At 34.5% G+C, this 15333-nt stretch overlaps 1 protein-coding gene across 15 annotated transcripts in view; it reads left to right on the forward strand.

The window, feature by feature from the left end:
* DOCK9 (dedicator of cytokinesis 9) overlaps positions 1 to 15333 on the forward strand; it is a 136402-nt gene that overhangs the window by 67199 nt on the left and 53870 nt on the right. For all 15 annotated transcript variants that reach the window (XM_074859371.1, XM_074859384.1, XM_074859374.1 and 12 more), the window contains 12 exons: positions 961 to 1040; positions 1122 to 1309; positions 1433 to 1498; positions 2076 to 2168; positions 2453 to 2576; positions 2944 to 3065; positions 4437 to 4523; positions 5170 to 5259; positions 9685 to 9800; positions 9911 to 9980; positions 10118 to 10243; positions 10373 to 10444. In XM_074859371.1, coding sequence (XP_074715472.1) covers positions 961 to 1040; positions 1122 to 1309; positions 1433 to 1498; positions 2076 to 2168; positions 2453 to 2576; positions 2944 to 3065; positions 4437 to 4523; positions 5170 to 5259; positions 9685 to 9800; positions 9911 to 9980; positions 10118 to 10243; positions 10373 to 10444 — 1234 coding nt within the window. The remainder of the gene's footprint in view (positions 1 to 960; positions 1041 to 1121; positions 1310 to 1432; positions 1499 to 2075; positions 2169 to 2452; positions 2577 to 2943; positions 3066 to 4436; positions 4524 to 5169; positions 5260 to 9684; positions 9801 to 9910; positions 9981 to 10117; positions 10244 to 10372; positions 10445 to 15333) is intronic.

The raw sequence follows: 15333 nt of genomic DNA on the forward strand, positions 1-15333 counted from the left end.
TGAAATTGCTGTGTACTGATACTCCTTGTCATAAATAGTATTACTGAAACTAATATAGTAAATTAGCCTGTCACATCACCTTACCTTGTGAATTAAGGAAATGCTTTTGGTTAGTTCAGCATCCTGTTTGTGGAATCATGTACGGTATTTCACAGGAATTTTAGTAAGAAAGAGATTGTAATGTCTAAGGCTTAGCTACTGGAATTAGAATCCAGACTACAACCAGAAAAAGTTTTACAGCATGGGATTGCATTTTGGGAAAGTTTTGCATCCACTTCCTCTGCAATAATTAAAAAAAAAAAAAAAAAAAAATCAGACTGCTAATTATCTTTACTAGTAAAAGGTTCTGCACTGATGTTTCAACATGGAAAATACTCCTACTTCAAATCATATTTCTGAATTAACTACATGATAACATCTAAGAAACTTCATAGTAGGCGAGTTAATGTTAAATATTTTGCAAGGTGAGTTTTTACTCTAGAAAAAGGAGGAGGTAGGAAAAAAATTACTGAGTAGAAGACTCATTTTGTTAACTTACTGATTTCTTTCCCCCTTTGCTCTTCCCCCAAGTTTACCCCGTTACTATAAATGCTTATCATTGGCCATTGAGATTTATAAAGCTTATAGGTCCTCTTTTTGCTGCAAACGAAGTGAGTTATTACATGGCGAACAAAACCTATCTTCAACAAAGTGTTTCATTTTGATTTAAAGAAAAACATCATGATTTTCTTAATCTTTTCCACAAGTACTTTTTTGGGGGGAGGAGAATTTAAAGGAGAAGAAAACTGTGAATCTAGGCAAAAAGCAAGAACAGATCCGTCATCCACCCCCAAACCACCTTTCCTCTCATACTCCTATTTCAGGATATTACTTTTGTCTCTGTTTCCTACTATCTCTTTTCTCTGGCATCTGACAGTTTTGCATTTAGCCTGACTTTGAGCTTTTTTTTCCTTCCTATAGACCTGAAAAGATGGCCAAACTTCCTGTTATTTTAGGAAATCTGGATGTTACAATTGATAATGTGTCACCAGATTTTCCAAGTAAGTATTAATAAACATTGTTAAATGGACAGTCAGGCCTTTTCTCTTCAGTTTTTTATTGTTTTTTTAATGTATTTTCAGATTATGTTAACTCATCGTACATTCCCATGAAACAGTTTGAAAACAGTACCAAGACACTAATAACATTTGAAATAGAGGAATTTGTTCCCTGTATACCAAAACACACTCAGCCTTTCACCATCTACAACAATCATCTTTATGTTTATCCAAAGCACTTGAAATATGACAGTCAAAAGTCTTTTGCAAAGGTGAGTACAGGAAAACTGTACATCCTTCTTTCACAGGTTCGGTTAAGATTATTTACATATTATATTTCTGTGATGATCCTTATGATTAAGTGTTTGGGTTTTTGTTTTTAAATACTGCTTTAGGCTAGAAACATTGCGGTATGCATTGAGTTCAAGGATTCTGATGAAGAGGACTCTTTGCCTTTAAAGGTTAGTCTTTTGATTTTTGTGACTGATAGAAGAAAATAGTGAACAATTAGCTAAGTAACACATTAGTACTGGATTAATTTATCTAGTTTGGGATGGTGGCTTTCTGTCCTCTTGAATTTGGCATAAGAGTAACTTCTAGATGACTTGCTTAGTTTCGATATAAAAGATTACTAAAGAACCCTCAGAGCATTTAATTTCTTTATATCAACAAAAATTTCAAGAATAAACTTGTTGCAAACAAGGGTGGCTTATGCCTACTCCACAGGAGGAATTCTTTTAAGTTAAAACAGTAAAGCTTTAGATCAACTGCAGAGCCAAGCTCTGTGTTTGTTTATGAGCTACCACAGTATATAAGAGGTGCCTGGAAGAAGAACAGTAGAAAAATGTATAGGAATCCTTAGATGAATTCAGTGTCATCTCTGCTGCACAGCAGGCAGACTACAGATCATGTAATCTCCTGTCTGTGCAAAGGAGCCATGTTAAACACAAGTTAAAATATTTCATATTCTAGGTGAAAGAGATTCTAAACTGAGAGTGAAAAAGGATCACAGAAATGTTTTTTGTTCTTTATTATTAGTGTATCTATGGTAGGCCAGGTGGACCAGTATTTATTAGAAGTGCGTTTGCTGCTGTTCTCCATCATCATCAAAATCCAGAGTTTTATGATGAGGTAAGCTACCTTTCTCAGGTAACTTTTACTGATTTAGGTATTATGTAAGTTTCAAAAATACAAAAAAAGATTTGAGGATTGCAGAATCCTTGATAATTATTTCAGTTAAATCAGACCCCCCCTTCTCACTCTAAGTAAATTTTTTGTAAGTTTTGTGTGTGAGATTCTTGATCTTGCTTCAAATCACGTATAACCTGGAATTGCTGTTTAAGTGCGCAACCAGTAATGCTTGTCACTGCTCTAGCTGAAGACTTCTACAAAGGTTGTGACTCTTTGCCTTTCAGATTAAAATAGAATTGCCCACTCAGTTACACGAAAAGCACCATTTGTTGTTCACCTTCTACCATGTCAGCTGTGATAATTCAAGCAAAGGGAGTACAAAGAAGAGAGATGTTATTGAAACACAAGGTTTGTATGCTTTACTTCCAGTAACTACTGGGGAAATTTTATGAAGTATGCTTATCTGGTAACTCATGATTTTTGTGATCCATGTAGTGCTTTCTAATTACATTATACTGACTGAAAGCTTTCTTTTAATTTAAATGTTTCAAGTGTTATTTTAGAATGTCTATCAAATGTATAGTTTTTTCAAACTCAGTGACAATTTGCCTCTAATTATTTCTAATTGTTTGAGTTCAAATTATTTGGCCCTTACATTGGCGTAACATTTTCTGGTTTATGAATTACATATCAGAAGTGTACAGTGAGACTTTTGTAAAGGTTTATATAAAGATTCATAACATATTTAAAATTACTTGCCTTTCATGTTCCATAGTTGGATATTCTTGGCTTCCTCTAATAAAAGATGGAAGAGTGGTGACCAATGAGCAACACATCCCAGTGTCAACAAATCTTCCATCAGGCTATCTTAGTCATCAAGAAGTGGGGGTTGGAAAGGTATGTTATACAAAATTGCTCTAATCTTTAAAAAAAAAGATGTGGAGAGAAGGCTTGGTTGTAATTCCCCAGTCTGATAAGATTTATGTAATTTTCTAGTAGAATTTCTTTTTCTTTTATATTGAAATGGAGTGCTTTGCAAAAGTTAGACATCTGACTTAGAGGAAACAAACAAATTCAAACAGAAATGGGAGACAAAACTGATGACTAAATTCTGACTTTTACAAGAGTTTCAATCAACCTGCCCTAATATAGTTTTTCATTTAAATTGTTAAGTACTTATTTCTGTTCTTATTTCACTGATGTACTTAGGAAATGTTTACCTTTTTTTTGTAGTAATAATTAACTAGATATTACAGTAATTTTAAAATATATTAAACTATTTTGAGTTTATGAAGATATGCAAATAATCTGAAGTCCTTTACTAAATTTTTTTTAGCATTTCATGCTGTCTCCTTTCAGTAAGTCCTTTATTCCTGAAAAAGTCTTATTCTCACATCTTGATTTTTGTGATCTTTATACTTCACTAGTGAAATTTATGGTTGTATTTTTCAAAGCAGAAAGCTTGCAAAATTGTAGTAATAAAAATAATACCAAGAGGGATACAAAATGTAAAATGTGATAGGGGATTTGACTAAGAGAATGAAATGCAGAGACAAAATTGACTCATTTTGGAGGAAGAGGCCTAAAATCAACAGCCAGAGGTGTTGCTCTCCTCCTATTTACCACCTTTTCTTTCTAAAACTCTGCTGTAAGCTTTCCAACCATTGTCTCCTTCACATCTTCCATCTTTTCACATTGTAGGTGTATTCTTTATGCCTCTGCTGTTCGTCTCTGCTCATGCCCATTGGTAGAAGTTTAGGACCAATATGACTAGTTGTGGATCTAGCAGTAAAATCTCTCCCTAACAGGGTAGACAGCTGAGCATTCCCATTCTCCGTTCTTTGGAAATGGGATGGGAAGGAAGCACTGGCTGCTACCTATCAGTGACCTTTGTTAAGGTTTAAACTGTGTCAGTATCTGTGGAAATTCTTGTGTTATTTTTCTCAGAAAACTAGTAGGTATTTCTCTCTAGTCAAAAGTTTCTTTGCAGACTTGTCACATGAAATCTGTGACTTACAGAAAAGTAATTTTGTTAGCCAGTGAAGAAACTACTGTGGGACTTTTAAATAACATTTTAAGCTTCATAAATGCTTTTGGTAATATTGCCTGCATAATTTTCCTTTTTTTTATGACTTTATTCATTGCACACATTTCTTCAACCTGTTTTTTTAAAAAAAAAAAAGTGTTTTTTGTGGTACTGTAAACAAATTGTTTTACTCTAGTATTCTGCTACATTATTTTACTTTTCCTCTGCATCTGTGCGTGCAGCATTCTGGTCCTGAAATTAAATGGGTAGATGGAGGCAAACAACTGTTAAAAATATCCACTCATCTGGTGTCAACTGTGTATACGCAGGTGAGTTACAAAACCAATTAAATTAGAGAAAGTTTTAGAAATAATATATGTTTGTTATATGTATATACAATAATTGGAAAGATTCTTAAACTCAATATGCTGATATCTTTTTTATCTCTTGGACACTCTGCATGTTAACTCTCACATCAGCTGTGAAGAACAGCAGATCTTAAATGGAAGCAATTAAAAATGTGAGCCTTTTATCTAACATTGTCATCCATTCCAATCTGAATTTTCCTGTTAGATGAGAGGTCATACTTGTTTGAAAGCTATTTACTGGCATGTCTACAAAGCAATGAGTCCTGTTATATAGCTTCTCATAAAACACATATTATGATCGGTTGGGATAACTTACATTAAGTATGGTATTTTCTGCATGTCAGTTGGTTTGAAGCAAATATAGGTGGTGTTTTTTATAATGGGTATTTGAAAATCACTGGAAATTTCTTATGTGGGTTAAAAAATTCAGTGTTACCTGTAGACTAAATTAGTCTCTGGAATAGAGCACTTCAATTATTTTGGAAAATTGAATCTATAGACATGTATATGGATTTCTGTATAGAAATATTTGTCATATGTTCTGTTTTGGATTATGGATAGTAATGTTAGATATTGCTTAATTTCTTGTTCTTTTTGTTTTTGACAGGACCAGCACTTGCATAATTTTTTTCAGTACTGTCAGAAAACAGAGTCAGGAGCTCGTGCACTAGGAACTGATCTTGTAAAATATCTTAAGGTACAAAATGTCAGTGAATAATAACAGATTATAATATTTGTTTATACTTTTGCAAAATCTAGGCACTTCAGACATTTTCTAGGTCTCATTAATGGAATATACAGTATAAAAAGAACAAAAAGATACTTCCTGTCCTAGTTAAATTTAGAATTGCAGTGTAAGAGGAAACCATGAGTAAATAATGAGACAGTATTGGTCAGCCTTATGAGTGAAAATTTTGAAACACTAGTGGCTTTGTTTGTCAAAATAATCCAGTTGAACTGCACATCGGAGTGGTAAGGAATGATGACTTGATTTTTCTAAAATTTTGCTTAGGAGGTGATCATTGTCATGTCTACAGTTCTCTTTCAGGATTAGATCAATAGAGTGTATGGTTTCCAGAGCAATTTTGTCTTAACCAAGTAGACCAGATTTTTATTATGACACCCAAAATTCAGTTGCCTTAAAAATCTATGTAAGGTTTCACAAGTAACTCCTGAGTTTCTTAGGCACAACAGAGTTTATTGGAATTGAATACCATCAATTAATAGAACTGAGGTGTCTACTCAAGACATTTAAATAAGAACTACTGAATGTGGCACACTTCTGAACTGGACTTGCTTTGTGACCTCAGTTATGTCAAAACCATGTCTCTGAGTCATCTTCCTTGTCCCAAAACTTCTGTGATCAACTTGGTACGAAACAGGACACAATATATTAACAGCAGGAAGATGGAATAAGTATATTTGGAAATAGTGGGGATTTTTTTACTGACAGACCTGTTTCTCAGTCTTCTATTTGTCCTTATCATTTTGAAATTTTGCAATCCCAAAACGTGCTGGTAAAGCATATGACAATAGTACAACCCTTTAGAAGGGATTCTGGCCATAATAGCTTCACATCAGAAGAGTAAGGCTAAGAACAAATAGTCTTGTAGCTGAAATTCATTGTTGCCTGGTTACTTAGAATGAGTCACTAGAGATGCCTCTTACTTGGGCTTCTGCTACTGACATTCTTCTTTTGATATAAGATGTCATTTCTCTGTGTTTCTCAAAGTATCTGTTTCAAGTTCCATGATAATTTTACATCTGGAGCTGTACTTATTTCCACTGCTTTCTGCAGCAGTAGTTGTACCACGTAGTCCCCAATTAGATGGCACTAGCACTAAGCCTGGTAGTGTTTTGGCTTTAAAAGTCAGCACTCTGCACTATCAAGAGGCCGTACTGCAGTTAGAGACATCTTGTGTCCAGAATCCCTCCCTGATACAACACTTTCAAATCCTCTGCCATTGTGGCAGTTTTCAAAATATAGAGTCTTTCTAACTGTGTATATGTGGTTTGTGCCCTGAACAAATCTCTCCAATAGAGACAGAAGAGGAGAAGGAGGAGAAGTGTGTTTCATCTTGCCTCGAGGCCAAGGGGATTATTCTATTTTCCCCCAAATAATCCTTCTTGGGAGATAGTGGTCCTGCTGTCTGAGATTTCTGTTTGAAGAAGGGAACCTCTTTACATCTCACTTCCTACTGTTTGTACTTTTCTGGCAAGGGATTTAAGTTATTGCTATTCAATTTCCTCCCATGTTCTATCAAAACACAAAGGAGTAATCGAGGTTTTTAGATGTCCTAGTCATAAATGAAATTTTTCTCACTGATGCAGCTTTGCCTTCTTGTCCTCTGGTTGTGGTTTTGAGATCAGCTGGGACACTGAACCTTTATCATTGGACTTAACCTCTCTTTTTTATCTCTGTATAATAAAGATGGTATGTTCTGAGTATCTGTCATCATGAATTAGAGGTCTTGGAGTCTGACCTGTGGCTCACTGAAGCTCTTTAAAATTGTCAGCATCATTTCCATCATCTTTATTCAAGGGGTGTCACCTTCCTACTTCTTGAGATGCCAGAGAAAATGGCAGATGTTTTCTGGTATCAAGAAGGAGGATTGTTGCCCATACTGGACCTCGGGGAATTGAATGTCTTTCTGGTGTTTCACCTGAACATAATCAATAATTTGCTTTTTCTGGTGCTGTAATATAAAACAGTTGTTCTGAGAAACAGTCAGATGTTACATGAAAAGAACCATTATTGCTAAGATCTCTGCATACATGAAAAGTCTGAATCACTGCTACTAAAAAATCAGTTCACACATCATGGAGAGCCTCTTTACCAGGGTCCTGGAAGCAGTTACTGTTCATGTTATGAGGAATGGAATGACCTTGTACCTTGTGGGCAGCTGTTTGATTCTTACCTCAGGTTCTGAAGTTGTAAAATACCCTCAGTCACTTTCTGACCTGTTTCACTCATCAGGATTCACAGCAGTATGAGAAATCCCACTGTTTCTTAAGCTTGCCAGAGCTCTACTTGAATCTGATATAATCAAAATCTCTTCCAGGGTCTAGCATGGCAATTGCAGATTTATCCTGCTATCCGCTGACTGTCAAAAATGATGGTTGGCTGGAATCAAAGGTTTGATCCTCTTCTTGATACTCAGAATTCTCGTTAGGCTGGTAGAACACAGTGACCATCAGATATTAAAGTATCATTTTAGGGAAAGCTCAAAAGAACACTTCTGCAGATCACTCCCAGATCACATAATTTACTTCAGTTGTATATGATCACATATACTGTAATATATTTGGGTAGCTTATTCCTTTGCTTAAACAATTTATTTATATTTATATTAATTCCACATTAGCAAAATCTTTACATTCAGTGACAAGACCCATGTCTTGCTGAAATCCCTGTGACAAAATAATGCAACTGCAGGGCCTCTTTGTAACTCTTGATTGTTGTCAAACACCAGAACACCTTCACCACACAGCGTGAACATGTTCCACACCACTAGATTAGCACATCATATGGACTTTATTGCCTCACTTCATGGTAACAGAAAACAAATGCTATCTTCTATGTCAACTACAAATTATAGCTATTCTCAATTCCATTGGGCCAAATTCCTGTCTAGCTAGGCCTTACAGGGACCCAAATACTTTTTATTTTTCTATATTGAGAGCTTGCCTTTTGTGTGTCAGCCTGTACCTGCCTGTGACACACTTGGCCAGCCTGAGTGCTAAATGTTCTTTAAAGATCAACATTTCAGTTCGCTGGTGACAGTTTCCTGCAGCTAATGTCTATGCTATAATGGCAATGACACATTTAAATACTTAGGATTTACTTCTCTCCACAAAGTCAGTGTGCTACTGGCACACTGTAGCTTGGGTTACTGAACCTGACAAGTGTTCTCCTGCTCTCTCTTTCTGCTCTTGCCCTCCTTAATTAAGGGTTTTCTGAGTCTCACCTGGCTCAAGATGTTGGTATGCTCTCCTTCATGTTTCATGAGCCCAGACATCACTTAGCATCTCATAAGTTGAGGTATCTGCTTGTAGTTACCTCCTTTACTGCCTGAGAGATCAAAGGGCACAGCTACTTCTGGCAGTCTGTGTAATCGAATACTCAAAGGCATCAGATGTTGGGTTATGAGTCCTCTTCAGAGTCCTACTTAAAACACCACCTTTACCAAAAAATGCCTGCATCCTGGACAAAAGTGTGAGTTGAAGTTCCATTTGCATGTTTACCCAATGCTCTGACACTCAAGGCTTATAGAAGAGATGCTGTAGGGTATGACTCTTGTTTTCAAGAAAAATCACAGATCACATAGGAAGGAAGACTGTTTTGAGTCAAATAGTGTGAATGTGCATACAGGCAAACATTCAGAGACAAGACAGCTACTCACCACTTAATGGAAATGTTTGAAATGTGTTGTCTGCATGCATGTTCAGCAATGTTTTGTCAAACTCCCTTTAACTCCAGGGGCTCTTGTGGTATAAAACAATGTACTGCCTTTTATGTCAGGGTGGTCATGTCTATAATATCTTTTGTATGTGATGGAATGCAAAGGCATATCATGGAGAAGTTGAGTGGTCAGTAATTCACTGTCTCCAGCGTTAGGTAGTTAGGAATTTTAGTTCATTCTGGTTTGTAACATATTAGCTTATTGTTTTTCAGTAACTAGTATAACTAGTATTGCACTTACCACGGGTAAGCAGTCTGTATGTTTTTGTGGAACTTCTGTTTGCTAAATGTCTGCACTGGTAGATGAAATGGCAAAGTATACCAGAGTGTCAGCTTGCTGTGGTATACACAGGTAGTCTTTTCATTGAAACATTACTAGTTGCATTTTAAAGGAGAAGTACAAGTAACTAATTCTAAAATGCTTTTAATAAAACCCAATTTTTATCCCTAGTTTACCTTAATGTAGAAAATATTTACTAAATATTTATGCTGAAAGCTATTCTCAATTGCGTTCTGTGCAGTATTTCAGGTAATTAACACCAAATAGTGCAAGCAGTGTGTATTTTTGCAAAAAGACTTGCAGTAAACTTTGTCATTTCAGAACTTGTGATTTAAATGCCATTTTTTCAAGGGAGTGACAGTATTACTGCTTTCTTTTAGAGCCTTCATGCTATGGAAGGCCATGTGATGATAGCTTTCCTACCAACGGTTCTAAATCAGTTGTTCAGAGTTCTCACTAGAGCAACTCAGGAGGAAGTTGCAGTCAATGTGACAAGGTAAAGAATTTTAAGTGCTTCATAGAGTTTAAGTGATGACTGGGTAGCATCTTTGCTATTGCAATCACAGCTTTCTTTGTAGGCTTACTTGGTTTCTGACTTCTGTTTAGGGTTATTATCCATATTGTTGCTCAGTGTCATGAAGAAGGCTTGGATAGCTACCTGAGATCTTATGTCAAGGTAGGTAAAAGTAAATTAAATGTTTCCATTTTTTATTTCTTTAAAAAGAATATATCTAAATTTAGTTGCATCTGTTTAATTTCAGTTATTTCATATTATGTCATGGTTTCATATTATATTCTGGTTTTCTCCCAAAGTATGCTTATAAAGCTGAACCCTATGTTGCTTCTGAATATAAGACAGTACATGAAGAATTGACAAAGTCCATGACAACAATTTTAAAGCCATCTGCTGACTTCCTTACAAGCAACAAGCTACTTAAGGTATATATCAAACTACACTTTTTACTGTATGTTCTTATCTAGTTGTAACTGAAGAATAGGAACTAATTGTATTGAAATAGTTGTTGAATGCATGTGGCAATTTTATGGAATGTTTTCTTTTCTCTGCAGTATTCATGGTTTTTCTTCGAAGTTCTGATAAAATCAATGGCTCAGCATTTGATAGAAAACTCTAAAGTGAAGGTATGTCAACTCTTGCAAAAAAAAAAATCTAAAGAGAATTTGTATAGTCTCATATTTCTCCAATCACCTATTTTTATTGCATATTAGAAAAAAAAGTTTTAGATATACATGTCTATGATTTCTGTATAATAAGTTTATAAGGAAAGAAGGGAAAGAGCGAAGCAGCAGGAGAAATCAGTTAAGATATTAGATGGAAAAAACAACAGGGCTAGATTCAACATTACTGTAAAAAGATAGGAACCCCTTAAAATCCATACAGTAGAGCAGTCTGTGTAAATCATCAGACTCTCTAGTAAGTTTTCTTAATACTTATGATACAATGAAGCTGGAAGCAATAGATAACACTGTGGACTTGTACTAGACAAAAATGTTTTTCCCGAGCAGTACAGTAGCTGTGATTAAAAAATGACATTGAGAACAGTGAATCATGCAGTTAACAGTCATTCTGTATGCAGTAAGAAGTGTCAGTATTTAATTTTGTGTTATTTCCTATGCTGGAAGGAGAATGCTAGAATTTTACAAACAGACACTTTTCTGCCAGCTTGGCCTATAAACAGTATTTTTCTTACATTAATGACAGCTTTTTAGTTTACTTCTGAATTCAAACAAGTCTTGACAGTAAAGTTTCAATGCACAATAGTCCCAGCTGAGCAACATACCAGGTTATTCTGAAATCTTTATCAGTATTTTCACTGTGTATTTAGAACATAACTGGAAATCTGAAGTACATGGGGGAAAAAAATAATTGAACAGTGATCAGGAAAAAAGCTTTAGAGTGTTACATTTAATACTGTTCTGCTGTGGTATGTTCAGTAGAGTTTGAGTCTCAGTTCAGCTTACTTTAAGTGACTGGACTTTTCTATTTCAATAGATTTAATCTTTAAAGAAGTTAATGGTTCATTTTTCATTTAAGAAGCATGTGAACTCCATGTCTTAATTGGTCAAATGAATTTTTCATCATTAAATATTCTCTGAAGTAACATGTTTGATGTCCAAATCCTAGTATCCATCACTTTTTCTTAGAATACTAATACAGACTAAAAATGTTTTCCTGTTCCATGTTACTGGTTTACTTTTGTTAGGATTAAATCATATTACCACACTGACTGTTATCTAGTAGTACAATAAAAAAAAATCTGCCTTAATACAGTATTGAACTGGGCTCATTTCAGCACTGATACATAATTTGCAGAATATCCTAATAATAGGGAGGAAGAACATGATTTATGGATTCAAGTTGAACTATGCATTCTACTGAAATACATCATGCAATAAAGATACCAGTCTTTAGCATTGCACCCTTTGTAGAAATATGAAGATTTTTTTTTTAACAATCTGAATTAACTAAGGAGAAAAATCTGTAACATGCTTAACTATTTTTCCCACTGCTCTGGAATGCAGGAGGAGCTCAGTCAGTTTGTGAGGCTCCTCATTTAGTCGCAAAATCGGTTGTGTATTTTAAGCTTAACTTTCCCCCACCTCAATCTGCCCAGCTGTGTTTTATTCTGACTTGTTTCTATGAGTAGATAAAATCCGCAAAGAATATCTGACTTCATCCTGTTGTTTTGCATTTGAAGAGGACCTCAAATTTTTGCTTATAGAGTCATGAGATGCTAGATGCTGTGTTGCCTTTTTATATAAGGGAGTTGTCTCCGTTTAAAATCTCATAAAGAGAGTGATCTCCTTTCTTTTACTAAAAAGAAAGGATGAAATAATTTTGTTTCAATAAAAGCTCATTTTTTAATTGAAACAACGGTTCTGGAAATTCTGAAACCTTTATTGTCAGATTTTTATTAAAAAATGGGCTAGGCAATTGTTGTTTGTGCAAAAACAACCTGATGCACTCTAGTATATGGACATAAACCTTTACCTGGTATTTGTAGTCTGTTTAATCTAGAAATAGGCCTTTTAGTTTAAGGGGATGGGGGGAAGTTGGGTATTTACATCGTACTAGTACTACAGATTTAAGTGTCTTCTGAAGCATGGAAGAAAGCAAGCTTTTATCTCTAGCTTCTTAAACTATCTAGGGAGGTGTGACAGCTACCATTTGTTTAGGAGTTTTTAGAATGCAAATATGTGCACAAAGGGTTTGCTGTGCACGTAGTGCAGTGTATCCTTTTGAATTTAAGATGTCAAACTTCTTCATTGTTTTAACTGATCAGCTGTTTGGGAATTCCTTAAAATTTCTAGCAAAAAGAAAAGACTTACAACTTTTTCTACCTCTAATCAGTAAAAACTACTGTTAATTCAAACCAAAGTAAGAAAAAGATATTCAGATAGACTTTTTTCTGTTCTTCACTTTTTTCTGTTTCATAATATCTGTTCAAATAATTCAGGATCTTTAAACTTAAATTTCCATTATTGATTTGATGTTCCTCGAGGAAGGAGTTTGTGCTTCTATTTACTCTGTGAATGGAGTATTTCTTATTTCATCCCACTATTTTGAGCTTATTACAATCAGTTAATTTAATTGTATTAATTCAATCAATTCAACTGAAACAAAAGTATAATCTTATAAAGCAGAAAATACTGCTTCTTATTTAAAGCTGAAATTTTCTAGGGTCTTCTGGAATTTAATTAAAATGTTCTAATTTAAAAATGGTTAAAAAAAAAGTAAAAAAAGTAAAAGAATTTTTGTTGGTTTCAGTACTTACCTAACAGCACTAGCAGTACTTTTTAGTTTACAGTGTTCAGCTCTGTGGGAAGGATACAGTTTTTCTAATTACAGAATGTGGTGCATCTGGGCAAGGTTTTCAAAACATGGTGTGTGTGTGTGAAACTTGTATAGCTTGAGGAAGTTTTCTGCTGGATTTGGTAGGTGATACTCTGAAAAACAACAACATGCTGGTTTTGCTTGGCTAAACAAAGTTTATATATTTTTTCCTGATTTTTAACAAACCTACAGAAGTCCTCACAAGTTTGGAAACAGCATACTGATTTAAAAAAAACTTCAAAGAAACCACTAACTTGCTGTCATGCAAAGCCATTTCCTTAATTGTAATTATAACTTCCTTACAATAGGGATTACATTTTTAAATTGAGATCAGATGGTGGATAAAATAAGTACAGTAGAATATAATCTTTTTTAAAGCAGGAGTCTGTGTAAACATAAAAAAACTAATGCAGTTTACTTTTCAATGTCCATGTTTTTAGTATCCTCTCCCATATAATCTGCACCTCTTGTATAGTATGATATACTACCATTGATGAGCATTCATGTTACTACTAGTTCTTGATATTTAAAAAAAATTTTTTTATTATTTTTAATATTTTTTTTTTTCTCCACAAGTACTATACTGACTCATCTGCTCAAAATTAATATGTCTTTACCGAGCCATATAATCCTAATAATAAATTATATTTGGAGAGCACCAGCATGTACGTCTGAGGAACAAATTCAATTAAACAAGATTTTCATTTTGGGGAAAACAACATTGGTAAAGACACAGTGTGTCAGTTACAGATGTCTGAGACTGATCTGATTACCTAGTGTTATGGAAATATGGTGTGAATTGGAGAAGGCATAACGATTACTGTTGCTCAGAAAGACCCCCATCTTTTTGTCTAAGTGACCTAAGGAAGTATTAGAGAAGGCACTGATGATTTTCTATTTTTTGATAGTAATAACCAGTAGCTGAGACCTAATGGCCTCAGGTTTGTTGTACTTGAACGACTGAGCAGTTCATTTTGTGATTTATATGCTATAAATTATATGCAGTACAAACTGGTCTTCTAAGATCGATTTCTAAGGGTTGTTATCAGTAAGCTTAGGATTTTCATTAAAATGCACCAAAAGATGTAGGCAGGAGACAGTTCAATGTATGTTTATCTTCCTGAATATTGGTCTAGGGATTATGACCTTTGTTTAAGTGATATTTTACATCAACTTGTATCAAATTTTGGTTATTACATGGGGTTATAGAATCATATAAATTCTGAAAAAATCTTATTGATTTTAAGTAATCTTTCCACCCTACAAAATTCTTTATGTAAGCTAAAAATTTATATAATTTCATTTTAATGAATGTTTGCTCTACTTCTTAACAGCGGAATTGTAAACACACATTTTGTAGAAGTTGGGCTGCGAAAATACTGAGTATGGACAGAGCATGACTCTTCAAAGAAAGTACTAATTGCTGGTTGCGTTTTCTTTATGATTCCAAGTTGCCAGGAAGAAGTAGATAAACCAGAAAAACGTGATCTAAATAATGATGGCACTTTTAATTCTGTAAGAGACCCCATTTTATTTCAGAAAATAAGGATGCACAGTGGGTTATTCTTATAGACTAAGTTAGTAAGTTCTGTAGCCATAAATCTTTCTAAGATGATAACAGTTCATGAATAGATTTTCTTATGCAGCACTGAAAAAACCAAAATGTTGCCACTTTTTTTGTTAGGACACTAAAAGTGTGCAGTAGTTCTACCTGAAGAGGGGGAAAGACCTCAAACCAAACACCACCACTGCCAAAACCCTAAGATTGATACTGGAAAATACCTGTCTGGTTTCTATTGATGTCCCACTCTACTGAGTGTTCTGCACGCTAGGTATACTTGTATAGGAACCCCATTCATTTCGTGTTAATATTTTGTTTCTTTTTAATACTATCTTCAAAAGCAACCCCCAAATATGAACTGTTCAATTGTACAAAGGAAACAAATTCTTTTAACATACACCTTAGGTTCTAGTACTTTGCTGTATATCACCTGAACTGCAGTTCTTTATTATCCTTCCCCTGCAATAACATGAAGTAAGGTTTGTAGCTTATAAACTACTGGGGGGAATTTTGACAGATTTTTGTTGTTGTCTCTATATTTCATGTTAAAAAAGATGTTTCCACTTTTAGAACAGACCTCATTGTCATCTTCGCTGTAGCATGAAAGAAAAAGGA

The sequence above is a fragment of the Strix uralensis genome, chromosome 2, assembly GCF_047716275.1.
Source record: "Strix uralensis isolate ZFMK-TIS-50842 chromosome 2, bStrUra1, whole genome shotgun sequence".
In the NCBI taxonomy this organism is placed as follows: domain Eukaryota; kingdom Metazoa; phylum Chordata; class Aves; order Strigiformes; family Strigidae; genus Strix; species Strix uralensis.